This window comes from Mytilus californianus, unplaced genomic scaffold (genome assembly GCF_021869535.1).
Source record: "Mytilus californianus isolate M0D057914Y unplaced genomic scaffold, xbMytCali1.0.p SCAF_8, whole genome shotgun sequence".
In the NCBI taxonomy this organism is placed as follows: Eukaryota; Metazoa; Mollusca; class Bivalvia; order Mytilida; family Mytilidae; genus Mytilus; species Mytilus californianus.
The window spans coordinates 76925464-76943299 of NW_026262734.1; the positions used below are offsets into that span (position 1 = coordinate 76925464).

Here is a 17836-nt window from a genome sequence, read left to right on the forward strand (position 1 = left end):
GATTATGAAATTTTTAAATTCGGTTCAAAATCAATAAAATTGTTTTTATGATCTTATACGTCTTGGGGTTTTAGACATTCTAAAATCAGACTGGTTTAAAAATCAGGATGTCTTATTACTTAAACTAATAATTTCAACAGTAAAAGCAGTGTAAATGTTGATAATTTATTTAAATAAAGGCAAAGATTTTGATGTCAGTGAATGCACACGAAAAAGTTACTAGACTGGAAGTGTCAACATCAAGTGCATGATATGATTCCAAGATAAGCTGATTTAAGTTAATGAATATGAAACAATAATAACGCATGCAAACGAAAAAGTATTTGAATGAAACAATGATTAATTACCATCAATTTTACACCATCATATTAACCTAAAGAAAAGCAACAACTACAAAACAGATTCATTTGTCTGCTCTTTGGTCGGGTTGTTGTCTCTTTGACACATTCCCCATTTCCATTCTCAATTTTATCACTCCTTAAAATTTGAATTAAATTCAGATGCGGATATGTAGTCTTTTTCGTCTTTTTTGTGAAAACTTTATTAAGCTAGGTTCAATAGTTTTGCGTGAATTTAATTCTTAGAATGATAGGCTCTGTAGTTCTTTGACTTAATATCTGATCGGGTTGAATTCATTCCGGTGCTTAGAAAATAGCCCATGTCATGTTCAAGTAGTTAGTATATTTTAATTTTGACGTGAACATAGTTCTAATTATGATAATACAACGGGTATTGCGACTCAGCCGAACATGAAACCCTCTGGAATTGTTGTTTTGATGCATATGTTTAATTTTGAAAGTTATTGTAATAATTTGAATAAAATTGAAAGCTTTAATTGAAATTCCTGCAAAATATATCTATTATTACTACAGTTTACAAAGGTCGAGTTATAAGATGTCTTCTTAAAACTGACATGCTCTTTGTTATGAATCATCACAGAAAACAACAGACCGATATGAACATCTGCTTCGAAACGCAAAGCACAAAGGGCAAACTAGTTAACTAACTAAAATAATATAATAATTGTTTTTGAATATTATATAAATTAATTGTTTATACACTGTGGCAGCCAAAATATTTATAAGGTAAAAAATAATTTAAGTTGTTCCCCTTTGTACAGAAAAGTTTCTGCATATTTACAAAGAACCAACATGCTTGCTTGCTGCTAGTGTCACATTAGATTTAGAGGAAAAATCAAATTCCAAAATTCCAATGAAATTTGTCTATTTGAACATTTCATAGTTATAGCAAAAAAGTCTAAAACCCTATTTTGAAATCATTTCAGAATTTTCTTTCACCTTTTTTTTAAAAATATTTTTAATATATACGAAATATAGAAAAAATTCGGGTTAAAACTGGCAAAGTTTCAATAAGTAGTGTTTACGTTTTGTAATAAGTATATTCTACGGTTTCCAATATAAATGAGTAATAATACGCGGTTCATATTACACAGGTTCATGCAGTTATAAACTGGAAGCTAGCAAGAGAATTTAGGGCAAGTTTTGACTGCAACTGGAAAATAAGGGTACATGGGATAGAGATAGAATGTTCGTCTTTGAACAGTCCGTTCCAAGGGTGTAGCTAGCTGAAATTTAAGAGTATGCAAACCATTTGAAGAACGAGGTTGTTATGCGACAGGAATGGGGGCAGCTATAGCAACCTCTGAAGCAAATGTAGCAAAATCCAGCTCACAAAAAAGACCCGTATTTAATTATAAAAACTCCAATTAGAAATCTTCCTAATGTTATGTCTAACTAACAGCAAATCTTAACTTTACCAGTACTTTTTGCTTATGCCGGAATTCCCCTATCTTGTAAGTTTTAAAGATATTCATTTATAACCTGTGCTGAACTAAAGCGTCCATGTGGCAGTTCAGGACTTATGGATAAGCAGTCACTTCCGTTCGGAATGATGTAGAGACAGTGCCACCGGGGGGCCTTTAACATGCTTAAAAATAGGAAGTCTTTGAAGGGTCTGTAGCTAGATTGCATTTACGAAGGCGATATTCCCTCTTTTTCCAGTGAAAGACAAATTTCCCGTAAATTACTGGTCTATTCACCTTCAGAGAACTAGAAACGAATGAAATATTTGCCACGGAACACTTAACAAACAACAATCAAGCAATCAAGAGCAGATGTTTTTATACAGACAAAAAATAAAACACATTTACTGTGATAAAAACGGAATCCTTGTGAACTATATAAACTTCTTTTGTTTAAAGACGTAATGCGTTGCAATTAACATTTTAACAATCAAATTAGTAAATACCTCTTGTTCAACATGTTGTTTTGAAAAAAAATGATAGCATTCTTTTTAATCCTATTTCGTCTGTCAAAACGTAACATAACAAGTCTTTTTGAAACAACTTCTTGAAGTAAAACACCTTTGAAACTTAGCTTAAAATTGTTTAATTCAAATAAAATATGTTAAAACAAAATACGCAGTGATGAATGACATTGTGGAATCACATGACTGGATCATTATTCAACATGCAGATGTTCTTTCACAGGCAGATGTAGATGTTATTAATAAGTACCACTCCAGTCTAAACTTGGACTGTCCTGGTCACTTAATGTGTTACTCTTACATATGTTCCTTTCAAAGACATTTGTGTAGATCTTATCGATTAGCACGGCTTCAGTCGACGCCAAGGGCCGAACAATGCACTAATTACTTTGTTAGTCTCACATATGTTCCTTTCAAAGACATATGTGTAGATCTTATCGATTAGCACTGCTTCTGATGACGCCAAGGGCCAAACAATTCACTGATTACTTTGTTACTCTCAGACATGTTCCTTTCAAAGACATGTGTGTAGATCTTATCGATTAGCACTGCTTCAGTCGACGCCAAGGGCCGAACAATGCACTGATTACTTTGTTACTCTCACATATGTTCCTTTCAAAGACATATGTGTAGATCTTATCGATTAGCACTGCTTCAGTTGACGCCAATGTCAGAACAATGCACTAATTACTTTGTTACTCTCACATATGTTCCTTTCAAAGACATATGTGTATATCTTATCGATTAGCACTTCTTCAGTCGACGCCAAGGGACGAACAATGCCCTGATTACGTTGTTACTCTCACATATGTTGTCGCATATACATGTTTAGATGTTGACAATGAGTACGGTTGCCTATTGTTGCTTAAATCTGCTTCATGTGGACTCTATTGGATAGTTGTCTCATTGGCAGTCATACAACATCTCCTTATTTTATATTAACAACAACAACTCATGTATTTCCAAATATTTCATTCGGTTAGAGTGGCATATTAATGATCCTCATAATCTTCTTTCTCAGTCTAATTTCAATTAGACCGATTTAATTTCTGGAGTAAATGAATTTCACGTAGAAACATGATGCTGATAATGGACTGGTGTCTAAAGCAAATATCACATGCGTCGCAGGACGATATAGTTTTCAGAAAGAATATTACGTGCACGCTTTTGATCATAATTTATATTGCCGTGTAAAACTCGAGTTCGCGATTTTATCTAAGAACTTCCAAGTTCTTATTATTAAACCTGTTAACTACTGGACCACATGGTTATGGCTTTTCCTCCTATATAAAACCGGTGTTTTTATTTCTATTTGGTATGATTTTTGAATAATTTTAAGTCGCATATAAAATTAAGACAGCTCTAATGGTATTCTTCTGACAGAGCTAAAACTCTTTGACTTGAAAGCTGTCATTGCAGAGGTTTTTCGTCATGCTGATGATAGTGAGCAGTCTTATAAATAGTTCTGTTTTATAAACTTATTGATAAGAAAAGGCAAGCTATGCATATGTAGTAATTATCAAGCAAAAAGTCAGCTACATCTTGATATTTTAAGCACACGCTACCGTAAATGTTAAGTGTTTTGATGTCTTTGTTTGACCATATAAACATGACTTGTTGATCGATAGAATTTGATTTGATATAAGTGGCAAATATGACATGCATATTCAAGACAAAAACATGTTTATGCATATGAATTATCAAAGTCAGCAAAGTAAACAGATTTTATACAATTGTATACACCTGTACAAATCATGTCTCTTATCAAAACGAAATTACATCGCAATTCATGATAAACATTGTTGAGTGATAAAGTACAGCTGCTTCTAAAAAGTGCGCGATAATAAAGTTTACATGTAAAGACATCAGTTTTGAAAGTAATTAAGCAAAGAACAAATGTTTTGTATCCTATAATAATTCTTAAATGATATTTTCAAAAGCATGACAGCCTTTCGTGGTCGGTCGGTATAATATCTTAAGTTTATTGTCTTATTAATCCATACTTCTTTATTTAAATGTCTCGTGTTAAAAAAAACCTTGCAACGACGATCCCTAGGTGACTTGATGCAAAGCAAAATATTTGCCGATACCAACTTGATGGAAAAGAACACTTTCTAAATTACGTTCGTCCGAAGCGCTTTTCTGGATTTACCGTCATGATGAATGCTCAAGCCGAAAAATTCGAAAGCCAGTGATATGTAAATACGTAGAATGTTTGAAGCTATTTGACCAAATGGAACCTAAAACGAATAGACAAATTAATCGAAGGTCAACTTTGCAAGAGGGAGTTGGAACCTGAGTTTCATAATAATTTAACGATGAATTAGAATCAAAACGTTTGTTCTTAACCATTTCAGTACCGATGCACCATGTATTCAAGTATATCCCATATATTCAAAATATCTTCATTTTCTAGTAACTGTTTAAATTTCCCGTCCTTCATCCTGGTCGATCCATGTAGAACATTGTGTATTGTGTTAAATGCCAATTTGTTCTCTTCCTAAACATGCACGAAGTACTTGCAAATGGACGTTATGCAACCAACAATCAATCAATTACTCACCAGTATTTTAACCCGATCATTGTATACGTATCAAAGTATTGCAACTGTATAGTTTATCTTAAAAATTATTTTAAATTAAGAAATGTATTTCGCTCTTGCATAGCTCTGAATTCTTGTCCTGTTATGGTCGTTTCTGTTTTATCAGCTCTTCAAAATTTGTATTAAGTTTTTAGATTTTCAAATATTTTGTCCTAGAACATCACTAAAGAAATATCTATTGTCGAAATGTGCAACTGGTGCAGTAAAACTGGTACCGCTCGATGTTATTACTATACGGGATTAATGTTATTAGCTTACCGCATTCTTTTGCTTGTCTTTTTTGTTTTGTTTCACATATTGTTATCCCGGGGCACTTTAAAGTATACTATATATGTATGGGTTTTGCACATTGTTGATACCGCACAGTGACCTAACATCCTTGTCCTCTGGGTTTTGGTGGATAGTTGTCTCATCTGCACATCTCAAGAAATATGTTTTGTATCATCGAATTCTAACTGGACGCTTGAAAATTGTATACCTTGGTAGGAAAAATAAAATCGAATTGTTTAGGAAGGTAGAAATCCGACTGTATTCTTCATTTCATGAAAAGTTAAAAATATATTTCTGAATGAATAAAGAGTTTATCTGCAACATTTATGTTTTTTTTATCTTTACACCTTAGTTACAAGTAACAATAAATTAAGTGATTAGACATATTTTAAACAAATTCCTTTGAAATAATGACTTTAAAAAAAAAATTGTAAACATATTTTGATTTGGAATAACGATGTAGGTCCTCGATTATACTATTTTTACACGTCTTATGTATAGTCTCTAATGCACTGTTTACTTCTCTTATAAATAAAAATGAATCTCTTAAACTGTCACACATTATAACAGATCACATCAACCACCAACGCCCAGCTGCTTCGAAAAATAAGACATACAAAACAAAGACCAACAAAAACGAACCACACACGGCTATGATAGCCCGACCTGGTACAGACGCATTACTTTCAATGTTTTCTTCATAGTCACGATCGGCTTCTTATAAATTCTGTTCTCGGTATATAATTCATATTTTCCCAAAATGGTTTTAACAGAACGTTTCAGACCTTAAATTTTACATTTTAGTCGAAATTGTTATCCAGGCTTATCTTTTTTCTAAGATAATTTGAAATATAAACTAGTTTAACCCCGCCACATTCTGTATGTGTCTGTCCTAAGTCAGGAGCCTGTAATTCAGTGGTTGTCGTTTGTTGCTGTATATCATATTTGTTTTTCGTTCGTTATTTTGTACATAAATCAGGCCGTCAGTTTTCTCGTTTGCATTGTTTTACATTTCTCATTTCGGGGCCTTTATAGCTGACTATGCGGTACGGGTTTTACTCATTATTGAAGGCCGTACGGTGACCTTTAGTTGTACATTTCTGTGTCATTTGGTCTCTTGTGGATATTTGTCTCATTGACAATCATACCACATCTTCTTATTCTTATACTTACATGTCATCTGTTATAGTTTAAAACAAACAATTCAATTGAAAAAAACCTAAACTCCACTAAAAAGCAACGACACTTCTTCATATCCAAATTAAGTATAGATATCAAGAAAGATTTTCTCAGAATCGTGGATAGCCAACAGTTGTGAATGTCAAAGTTAAGAAGAAAGGTCTGTTGACATTTCTTTGTGGTTGTTGAATTTCCTGTTGAGATGTGACTTTAAATAGTTTATGTTGAAGTAAAGAATGATAATTCTATTTTTAGATTAGTGTGACACATTGTATAGCCACTCGTCTATTGTTGAATAATATGTCGTTGGGTTGCTGTCTCATTGGCGCATACTCTCCATTTCTTTGATATCGTATTCATCACATAATATACGAAAGAAAATTCGTATGAAAATAATTTTGAAACGTAAATTAAATCATCAAATAACATTCAGCATTTGTTAAAATTTTCTTCGTTTGGTTGCCGTCTCATTGATGTTTACCCAACATTTCCCCAAATTCTTACTAATCACAGATCTATGGAAATTCTTTTTAATACTTCATATGAAAATTCGTATGAAAGTAATTCTGCAATGTAAGCGTCAGACGACACGACATTCAGTAATAAATGTATACAGATATCCCCTTCTGGCGTATCGGCAGCCTGATCCATCAAAGCTATTACTGATTAACTCCATTACGTCTGATCATATTCATTAATTTGATTAAAAACCAATAAACTAAAAACCAAAAACTAATCTCTTATTAGTAAAAAGTGCTGTTTTGTAGATTTTTAATCATTCCATTGAATATTGCATCATTTTAAGGGAGGGTGGATTGCCGTTGATTTCAAAACATGCCTGGCGGTCCGGAGATTTCTTTGAGAAATGTTTATGCTATAAAGAGTGCAAATATTTCTTTTTTCATTAACGAAGATATGCTTAGAACTATACAAATAATGTTCAGTAATACAGTATTATTTTATTTTGTTTTGTCAGAATGTTTGCACTGATTGAGACAAGGTTGGCTTAATTTAATTTGTTTACTTTCTAAGATGCGAAGAAAGATATTAGTCAAAGAGATGAATTATCTCGAAAATACTAATGGATCCCGTGAAAAAGAAAAGACACGAAAAAAAAAAAAGGAAATCCCTGATTCTTATTTGAACAAATTTCAAAACTTAAAGTGAAACGAAATTGAAATTTAAAATACTAAGTTGACAGCTAAACTGTTTGCTCTTTAAAGCTCGTTAAACAGCACTTGCTTCGGATAAACTATATTGGAAAATTATCTTACAGAAATATAACTTGTTTGAGGGAGACAGGAAGAAACTTGAGTCAGTCATATTTTAATGCATGTATTATGTTAGCGACTCTTAGAGCAAATGGTAACACGGGATGGGAACCAAGATCGACTGTAAACTTTTTAATTTCGACTTAAGTATACGAAGATGCGATAACTCCAGTTTTACTTCTTTAAAATGTAAAATAATAACGCGACTCCATTTTTTCACTTTGTTTGAGTAATGTGACGAAATAATTTCTCTATTACAACAACTGCAAATCCAAGGATTTCTATGCACGATTGAATCCATGAAATCAAAAATTTGGCACTCTATCAAAAATAATGAACAACAAAATGGACAAACTGCCGGATGTTCCGGAACTCTTTGCACGCCATGTAGGGCGTACTACATTCGATAAGAATGAAAAATTGGACAGACTTGGCTTGAAATTATCCCATTTTAAACGATTCTTGGTTGTTATGTTGTATACCAATATTTAATATAGAAATAATGATGTGGTACCCGTATGATTGCCAATGAGACAACTATCCAGCAAAGTTCAAATGAAGTGGATGTAAGTATATTTGCAAGCTGTCATCGGATGTGGCCTTTTTCTATTTAGCCCAAAATTAATTTAATTGATACTATGTATGTGTGAAATTTGGCTGGAATCATGTATACAAGATGTTATTATGCATTTATCTTAAAATAAACAATATGTAAGCACTCATTACAAAGTTTATGCGTTGATCCAAGAATAATTTACAGCCGGTACTGCATCATGGTTTAATTTAAGCTTGCCAAATTCGAGCGTAGTCAGAAACCATTTATGCTTTCTTGAATCGAACTGTTGCAGTTACTGATCCAAATGACATCGTCTGAAAAATAAAGAATTTTGACATGTTAACCATCGTTATTAAGGCAGTTTCAATAAACACGTGGTTCTAAAAAATTATGTTAAATTGTGAATTTCGAAACTACTAAAAGAGGGAAGAAGATACAGGTACCAAGGAAGCAATCAAAATACCTCCTCCAAAGAATTCGAAGAGAGATAACAATATGGCCTGATAAAACTAGAGGCTCGAAGAAGTATGTATCGCTCAACCCTCACTTTAGCATACAATTGATACAATGTAATACAAATTTCCCGATAGTTTCTTGCAAAAAATTAAAAAAAAAAACGCATAAAAATCATCATTCAAGGGTGATGACTTCTATAAGGAGTCGACTGACGATTTCGGTCATGTTGACTTAGGTGTAGAAATTGTATTCGGTATATCATCTTTGCTCTTTGCAGTTTTTCCTTATCTGCTATAGTTTTCACACAAAAATAAAACAAAAAAACACAAACCTACATATAAATCATCATTCAAGGACAATTATACCCTCCTATATAGAGTCGACTGATGATTTCAAGCATTTGACCTATTAGTAGATTTTGTCTTGCTGATCATTTTTGCTTTTTACTATTTTTCTATATTTGCAATATGTAAAAATGAACACTTGGCAGGTCTTGATATCCTGAACATTACTGCATGCCACTGTCAGATTTCTTTATATAAATCGGTTTACAAGATGTTAATATATTTGCATTTTAGCTGAAAGCGCTTTATAAATCTTAGTGGGCACGTTGATTGGTTGGCGGGAGCATCGGATATATGTTGTAAACTAGATACACAAAGGATAAATTTTGATAGAATTAGCTAACAATTGGCCAGTAGTTTGAGAGCAGAGTATTTCAAAAGTTAACGGACGACGAAGAACTAGACAAACTATAATAGTATTTAACAGCTGACTGGAGACAGTTTGATTTGAGGTAATGCTTCTTAATCAATATTGGAGTTCGTTACTTGGAATATTAATAGATCTTTATGGAGAGGGCTTACATAGGCTTTGCCTGTTACCCAATCCAATTAAATTTATTTGAATAAAATACTGTTTATAGACTTAAAGTAGACAAACGCCAAGTGACGTAAAGAGGTCAAATGGTCCTTTTCGCAAGGTGAACTAAAAAGAAAGACAGCAAAAAAAAAAGCTCCTTAAACAATGATTAAACTGCAGATTAAACAAATACGAACCCCACCCCAAAACCGGAGGAAAACTCGTATTGCATAGACAAGATCAATACCAAAAATCATCAGCCTTATCTAGCATCACCTGACTGTTATTCTTATGCTAACGTATTTCATTATAACAAAAAGGAGATGTGGTATGGTTTGCCAATGTCTCATTGGCAATCTCAAAAACGATCGAAAGGACGAGGTTATAAACAACTATAGGTCACCGACCAACCTTCAACAATGAGCAAACCTCATTGGGGTATGGTAAGCTTAAAACGGCCATGGAAAGCTAAGATGTTTAACAACTCAAAAGAGAAAACAAACGGCCTGTAGGTGTCTGCAATTTCCATCGCTGGTATTATGTATGTATGTTATACTTATTTGCCAATAGATTGCAAATTGTCAGACTTTAACTCATATATATCATCAGATATTTGACTGAGTTGGTTTATTATGTATTTGAAAATAAATGTAATTTCAAAAGAATCATTCGAAGTGTTTGTGAAACTAAGTATAACATATGGTAGATAACACTGTTATTGTGTAACAAACCCGAGTTACATTGCCTCAGTGTAAATAAACTGATGGCACTATCTGTTCATATTTCTAAACAATTTGAGGTTCAATGTTAATTATCTTCTAGAACTATGTGTTAATGTTTCCTATACAGTATAAACAAATACTTTTGCTTTGAGAGTGTTTACGATAGTCTGAGATCAATTTACTGATTAGTATGGAACGCTGCACCTGACAGACGGAAATGATTGCAAATGTTTTAGTGCATGGTCAGGCGATGACCTCCTAGCCAGTACCTTGAATTTATATTAGCACATAGTTCTTATAAAAATAAGGAGATGTGGTATGATTTCCAATGAGACAACTATCCACCAAAGTTCAATGAAGTGGATGTAAGCACTTCTCGTTTATTAGAGTTATCCTACTAATTGAATATAAAAATTGAATGAGTGAAGCTATGAAGCAAAAAGTATTACAATTGTAATATTTTAAGATCTTAATTCGAAAGAAGTCATTATTTGAATCAAAGTATATAGAAAAAAACAGGGCTACCGATATATTTGAGCGAAGCAAATTTACCACTTGCAGTCAGTTTTGCTGTTTTAAAAGACCATCAAAGCACGATATAACGAATGTGATAATGGGAGTTCGAAGCGCCCTCGAGCTCTTCATTTACCTTGGTAAAAAACTCGATAGAAAAATGAAACCCAAGGATGTATAAATACTTCAATCTAGAGGTGCTATATGATCAAAAGGGACCTAAATAGAAAAGCTGAAGTCCATCTACGGTCAACGGTGCCTTCTGGAGTTCAAGAAAATAAAAAATTGAAAATTAGGTATTTAGCAATTTGTCCATAACACTACATATAATCTATATTTAGATTTTACTTCCCAAATTAAAAAAAATCTTTCAAAGAGGTACTAGCCACCCATCTTTGATGATGAAGGAATAACTCACCATTATGAAAAAAACTAACCAACCAACATGCAGTTTATTTATAGCTGAAGTATCCTAACCAAGAGCTGAAGAAACCTTCTTTTTGATCATACGTAATAACTGGCTAAGTTTTGATAAGATATGATCCATATTTGAAAAGATACCAACCGTAAAATAACAGGCACCAAAATGCAGCCTATATGTATAAGTTTACCAAAAGTATTCTCGACGCGCTTTTCCTGGTTCTATATCACAAAGTGATCAATTGGAGGGTGCACGTTAAATTGAATTACAGCTACTTACTGAAACTAGTTCATCACCGGACACTGAACGTGTGACAATAACTTCATTTGCACCCTCTTTTTGTGTTTCCACCATTTTATCTCCATCCATTGTTACAACGCACTAGAAAAGTACAAATATACAAATATCACTACTAGTATATTGAAACAACTGCTCTAGTGTGGTCAATAAATAATAGAAAATAATAATTGTACTCGCACATAATGTTATTGTTGAAATTTTTTTCATTATCTTTAGAATTACACAACATTTAAAACTGTTTTAGTTCATATTCAATTGCAGTCAGTTTGATCCTAAAAAAACCAATAAGACATCCCGTTAATACATCACTATCACAAGTTTGATTTGACTGGAAAGTTTAAAATCCCACATCTGGGGTGACAGGATACTCCATGTTTGGTCATCTACCTAAAGTGTCTTTTTATTTATTTTTAAAAAAAAATTTTTGTCAATCAATACATATAATGGTATGGTTTACATTGTTGTAATTAATTAAATTTATTTCGTGAGTTAAACATACTTTTCAATTAAAAATGATTTTTTTTTACTTTTGAGAGTTTGGTGAGATTAAACAGAGACACATATAATAGTACTATTTATGTCTCTGGATTAAAATAGAACGTCTATTTTTGGTCCACTTGTGTTGCTAGAGTGCTGTCATAACGACGTTCAAGTTATATTTACTTTAATTTGTTATCAAAGTCTTTTTATAGATTATAAAGAAGACCTATTATAATATTATGTAATCTAGATAGCATTTTGTGTCTTTATTTAGTTAAGAGTGTACTATCTATTTGATGAGTGCCTTTGTAACAATAGTGTTTTATTAAACCGTAAAATAAAATATTGTCAAGTGCTATCGAAAAAGACAGATTTTCCTTGAGACAGGAATAAAAACCACAAGAACAGCTGCTAACCGGTAAAACGACTATATTTGAAGTCATCTAGCCTATCGAAACAAGTTTAAGATAAACAATCGGATCATTTTGTAATAAGAATAAGGAAAATGAACAGAAATCCATTGTAAATAAGAAAAATGAACAGAAATCCATTGGAAATAAGGAAAATGAACAGAAATCCATTGTAAATAAGAAAAATGAACAGAAATCCATTGTAAATAAGAAAAATGAACAGAAATCCATTGGAAATAAGGCAAATGAACAGAAATCCATTGTAATCCCACAGATATTATTGGAAATGACAGATTTATTTCCTTATATTTAAATGGTTTATAAAAATAATATAGATTATGTTAAAAACTTCACTTCGGATAGGGGACATCAATGGTAAACTGCATATTTCGCATTTGAATTCTAACAGTGTACACATCTTAACAGTTGTAAAAACGTTTATTTTCATGAAATTGAACTTAAACATATGTTCCATTGCTATAAGCTTTTGGATATTCAATTTGCCTTCAGCTGAGAAGCTGTAGAGTCACGAATTGTCGAAATGCACATCTGGTGCAGTAAATGTGTCTAAGTTTATCATTATTACACACAATGTACTACCATTTGGTGGGTACATCTCCTGATGGACTGCTAGTTCCCTAAGGCATGAACTGCTAGTACCTCAGAAAGTTAGTACTGACATGAATATGCTGCATTGTATTGTTTAATTGAAAGCTGTTTAAAAACGAAGGAAATCATTTGAAACTATGGAATGTAGCTCGTTTTTGCAAGCAGGTTTTGCAATACTTTTCGATTATAGCCACTCGTCAACGGTTATATTAGATTTTGGATTTTCAAGCACTTCGGTCTCGAAATTCCAGAAGCGGCATAAATTGTCAAAAATAGCCTCTTTTGTTGTATTTCAATGCTACCACAGTCCCCAATAAGAACTTCCCTTTTAAAACTAGTCATTGTTTATAGAACATTGACTTTGTTAACCTTAGCACAGAAATTTTGAAGTATTTTTTTTCACTTATTTTCTCGTGGAATGCATAATACAATATATAAAAAACGTTAAACCGAGAAAAGATTAATTGGTGTATACGAACCAACAAATAGGTTGATGGGTTTTCATGAACAGATAAAATGGTTGATTGATGTTCTTGAATAGAGTACTTTGCGAACAGATAAAAATGTTATTTGGAATAATTTATCAAATGTGCAAAAAATTATAATCAAGTATCTTATTTGTTACAAATAAATAAACCAATCATAATAATTGATCTTATACATCAATTAATCAGTCAAATCGTTGATAGCCTCTTGAGGACCAACATATTCTAGATGTAGAAAAAATCTCAATTTATAGGAAACTATTTTATTTGTAAAAGTACGTAATATTATTCTGAAAAATTAAAGGTCGTTGAAATGAAACGAACCACAATTTTTTGTTGTTTTGACAGTTTTAAAGTTAACAAAACTGACGCTGTCATGTTTACACCTTGTGGTTTACACGCCATTCACCATACCTTATCGGTGTATCATATGAAAAGTCACACACGGAGCTTGTAAAATGTACTTTTATCTCAGTGTGTCTATTAAACTTGTACATGTATTTCTAAGGTCATTGGCTTTTTGCAACGATCATTTTTTATACCAATAAACTGCAGTACACAAGGCATGTTATAAAATACGCCTGATTTTGCATATGAACATGTACAGGTTGTCACACAATTCATGAAGTTTCGATGAACACCAAGGAAGAGAAATAACTGTACGCAATATATAAAAGATTCTAGAAGTTAGAACAGTTTTTGTTCGAAAACAGTTGAAAAAAAAAAATAAAATCGCCCCCCTCCCCTCACTAAAAAAATTGACAAAAACAATTCACAAATTTATTTTTTGAAACGAGTTAAATGTAATCTTGACAATTAATATTTGCAAGTCATCAAAACCGGACGTTCTCTAGTATTCTCGTAAAGTATTGACAATTTGATAAGCGATAGGTTTTGGGAAAGAACCAGGTATGAATTAGTATAATCAACGTACCTTTAAGGGTTGGCCAATAAGGGAAGTAGATTGAAATTCCTGTCCTATTGTAAAAGTACTGTCTTTAATTTTGTCTCCTACTATAGTCTTTATACTCCAATTATCGCCATTCTGTGAAATTTCCATAGTTGGTTGGTTCTTCCTAGCAACCTCACGTAGATTTTCTGGTACACCTTTAAATAAAATTGCAGTCATTTCAAATCTATTTTTTATTCATTTTTTTTGTCCTCAAAAGTTTGGTTTTGGCAAATTGATTTTAAAGATCTACCAATCCATACTGCTGCTCGATTCTTTGTTCGTGGTTTTATAAATACCATATGCATTTTATATATACAAAAAATACAGTTCTGGTCATTTTCAAAATGCCAAGATTTTGTAATATCTTGGAACAAGTAATTCGGTGTGAACGAACAATTGGAGCTATTAAATTTTTGCTTGGTGTTTATTTTGTACGTTGTGGGAATTGGACATTTCATCGGGTGATTTGTTTCCGATGGGGACAAAATACAATTGTGACTCTTTTGCTGTTTTGTTCCATATTTGTTGTGGGTCTGGATTTGTGGCTAAGCATTAACTATAGCTAAAAATAAATACCATCGATAGATTTTTAAAACAGATTAGGATACTATTAGTTTGATGATCTGTGCCTTTTATGTCATTATTCAAAGTGCACCAAAAGCTCTTAACACTATAAAAATGAAGTAAAAGTGTGGTTTTTTTCATTTCTAAAAACACAATTATAAAGGGAAATGATATAACGTGTGTTTCTGCTTGGGGCGCATTTGAGCTCATTTGGCTCACAGCCGAAGAAAATACATATATTGTCGGAAATCAACTGGAAGGATATAGAAATCAGGACTTCTATTTGGGATGCAAGACAAACTGAAATGAGTTCAAAGTATAAATTGGGTGTCAATCAAATTTAGTACAACCAGGTGACTTTATACTATTTGATACATGCGGTTGTACCCGGTACTTGACTTCACGTACTCTCAAGACACACAGCGGATATATCTATCAATATTTTATCAGGAGAGTTAGTCATCGGAGATAAAACTGCAGCACTTATCTGATTAATCCGAATAAGTACAAATTAGTCAAATTCAGATAACAAGGTCGTACTTAGGTTATTTTGGGTTGAAAACGAGGTTCGATTAGAATATTTCTGTCTTCTAACTGGACTAGGAACATCAAAAGTAAATTTTAAATACACGTGTACTTGGGATATTTGATGTACTCTTTCAATCTGTTTCAAAACACACTGAGAAAACAGAAATCAACCAATTTTATAACAACCCGACTTTAACCGTTTTGATTCTATTTAAAACACCCTCAAGGGTTGACTGTGGTAAAGAAAAATATAACTAACTGGACTTCTATTCGATAGGAGGGCATTTGCTAAGGTGCATGGGTTCAGTTTGGCTGTTCGGAGTACTTGTATGCGGAGTACAACCGCTCTGAAAAATACCCTTAACTCTGATGCCTCGTGTTTGGAGTTTACCACGGTATCTGCACGTGACCGAACTCTTGATTTATATATTTAAAGGGTTGATAGCTGACCTTGGGAAAAGACAAAAAATGTTCATTCTCAAATATACCCTGCTTTTCAAAGAGCAGTACAAATTTCTCGCCCTCATCCTGACCGACTCAATTTTAAGCCCTAACGAATCGATTTATTCTTTATTTTTTCTAGTCCTGAACATTTAAAAAAATCTTTTATAAAGAATTGACATTATCTCAAATTAACGTTAAAATCTATAATGATTTAAAATTAAAGAAACTTGGGACAAGTACTGAGCTTAAATGTAGTTATTTTTTAGTTAGAACAATTATTATAGATTAAGTGACCATCTATCTCTTTTCTGCTAGAAATCAAATACACAGAAGTTTGAAAACGCGGATCTTATATACATGTATATATAAGAGCAGTGCCGGATCCAGAAATTTTCATAAGGGGGGCTCACTGACTGCCTAAGAGGGGACACGCTCCAGTCATGCTTCAGTGATTCCCTATATAATCAACTAAATTTTTCCCACAAAAGGGGGGGGGGGGTGGCACTCTTGACCCCCCTCTTAATCCGCCTCTAAAGAGGGTCTGGATAGGGGGTCCTTCAGTTCTGTATTTTTTTATTTTTAGGCCATTTTTCTCTATTCTTTATACTTTGTGCCCATTATTCTCAATTCTTTACATTTTAACACCTCATTATTCTCTATTCTTTAGTTTTTTTTGTCATTTTTTCTTTATTCTTTATATTTTTTGCCCATTATTCTCTATTCTGTAAACCCCCATCTAAACCCTCATTTAATACTTTTCCTGTCATATGAAGAAGGTGCATGGAAGCACAAAGTACAACATCCACGTCTTTGCCGGGTTGAACACGAAGAGAATATTTTATGGCATGCATGTACAACTACTTCAGAGATTTAGCTGTGCACCGATATCTTTATTTTTTTACAGTACAAGGTTTACTCTATTTGAAAGACAAGCCACTATGATAGACAAGACACTATATACAGTGAAGTTTTAAGTATGACAAGCTATGTGCATATTTCATATACACACATATATATATATATAGTGAACTATGTAAATGTATATGTAAGGTCATGTAATAGATTGGTTATTGTTTTTATTTTCCTGTCAGTATAATCATAGGAAACGGAAAACACAAATCTTATGCACTTACTTGTCCTGAGCTACTTGTACGTTAAATTGTTGTTAGATGACTAATGTCAATATATGAAAATGTAAATATCAAAATATATAAAAAATGTAAGTAATTTCCATTTTGATTCATATTCTACTTACCAGTTGCCTGCATATATTCCTCAAGTTTGTCTGCAGACACATATTTCCATGTTCCTACCAAAGCCATTTTGTCCAGTCCTTAATATCTACCACACTACGATCCTAACGTGCTGCAATTCAAGTTACCGGCAATTGCTATGATTAATAACACAATTCGATTAGCTAATATTATAATTCACGTGACTTTTTGGCTAATCTTTGTGCAGCCTTTGAACGTCAGTTTGTTGACTGATGATATTGAACTATCCCCTATAACCGATAGTTATATTGGTATATATTGCATATTTTTACACGCTCTTATTCACGATACACATTACTATAATTGAGATAGAAGTGCATGTTTTCCCTGAAGCAACCGCATCTTAATATCAATTTTCATAATTAATCATTAATAATGCAGTATCATAAATCACATTCATATAATATTTACACGTATCCTAAAAACGAGGACATACTACTTTTTTGTACACACGTTCAAATTTGAAAGCGACATTCTGCACTTAGTTTTAATTAATACTGTGTTATGCCATTTAAGAAAAAAAATGATTGAACACCGATATTTATTTTTATTTTATCAAAATAAATTAAACTTTCATATTAAAATTAAATTCGAAAAAAAATCTGATATATATTTGTCTTTATTTACTTACTTTGACCACGGATAATGTGATG

General features: G+C 32.6%; 1 protein-coding gene across 1 annotated transcript; it reads right to left on the bottom strand.

Annotated features, from left to right (window-relative positions):
• Positions 1-8278: 8278 nt before the first annotated feature.
• LOC127712632 (fatty acid-binding protein, heart-like) lies at positions 8279-17389 on the bottom strand. Its single transcript, XM_052219193.1, has 4 exons — positions 17165-17389; positions 14356-14528; positions 11417-11518; positions 8279-8478 (listed from the first exon to the last, which is right to left on the bottom strand). Exons 1-4 carry the CDS (start codon positions 17229-17231, stop codon positions 8428-8430), a joined length of 393 nt encoding a protein of 130 aa, XP_052075153.1. The 5' UTR covers positions 17232-17389; the 3' UTR covers positions 8279-8427.
• Positions 17390-17836: the final 447 nt, after the last annotated feature.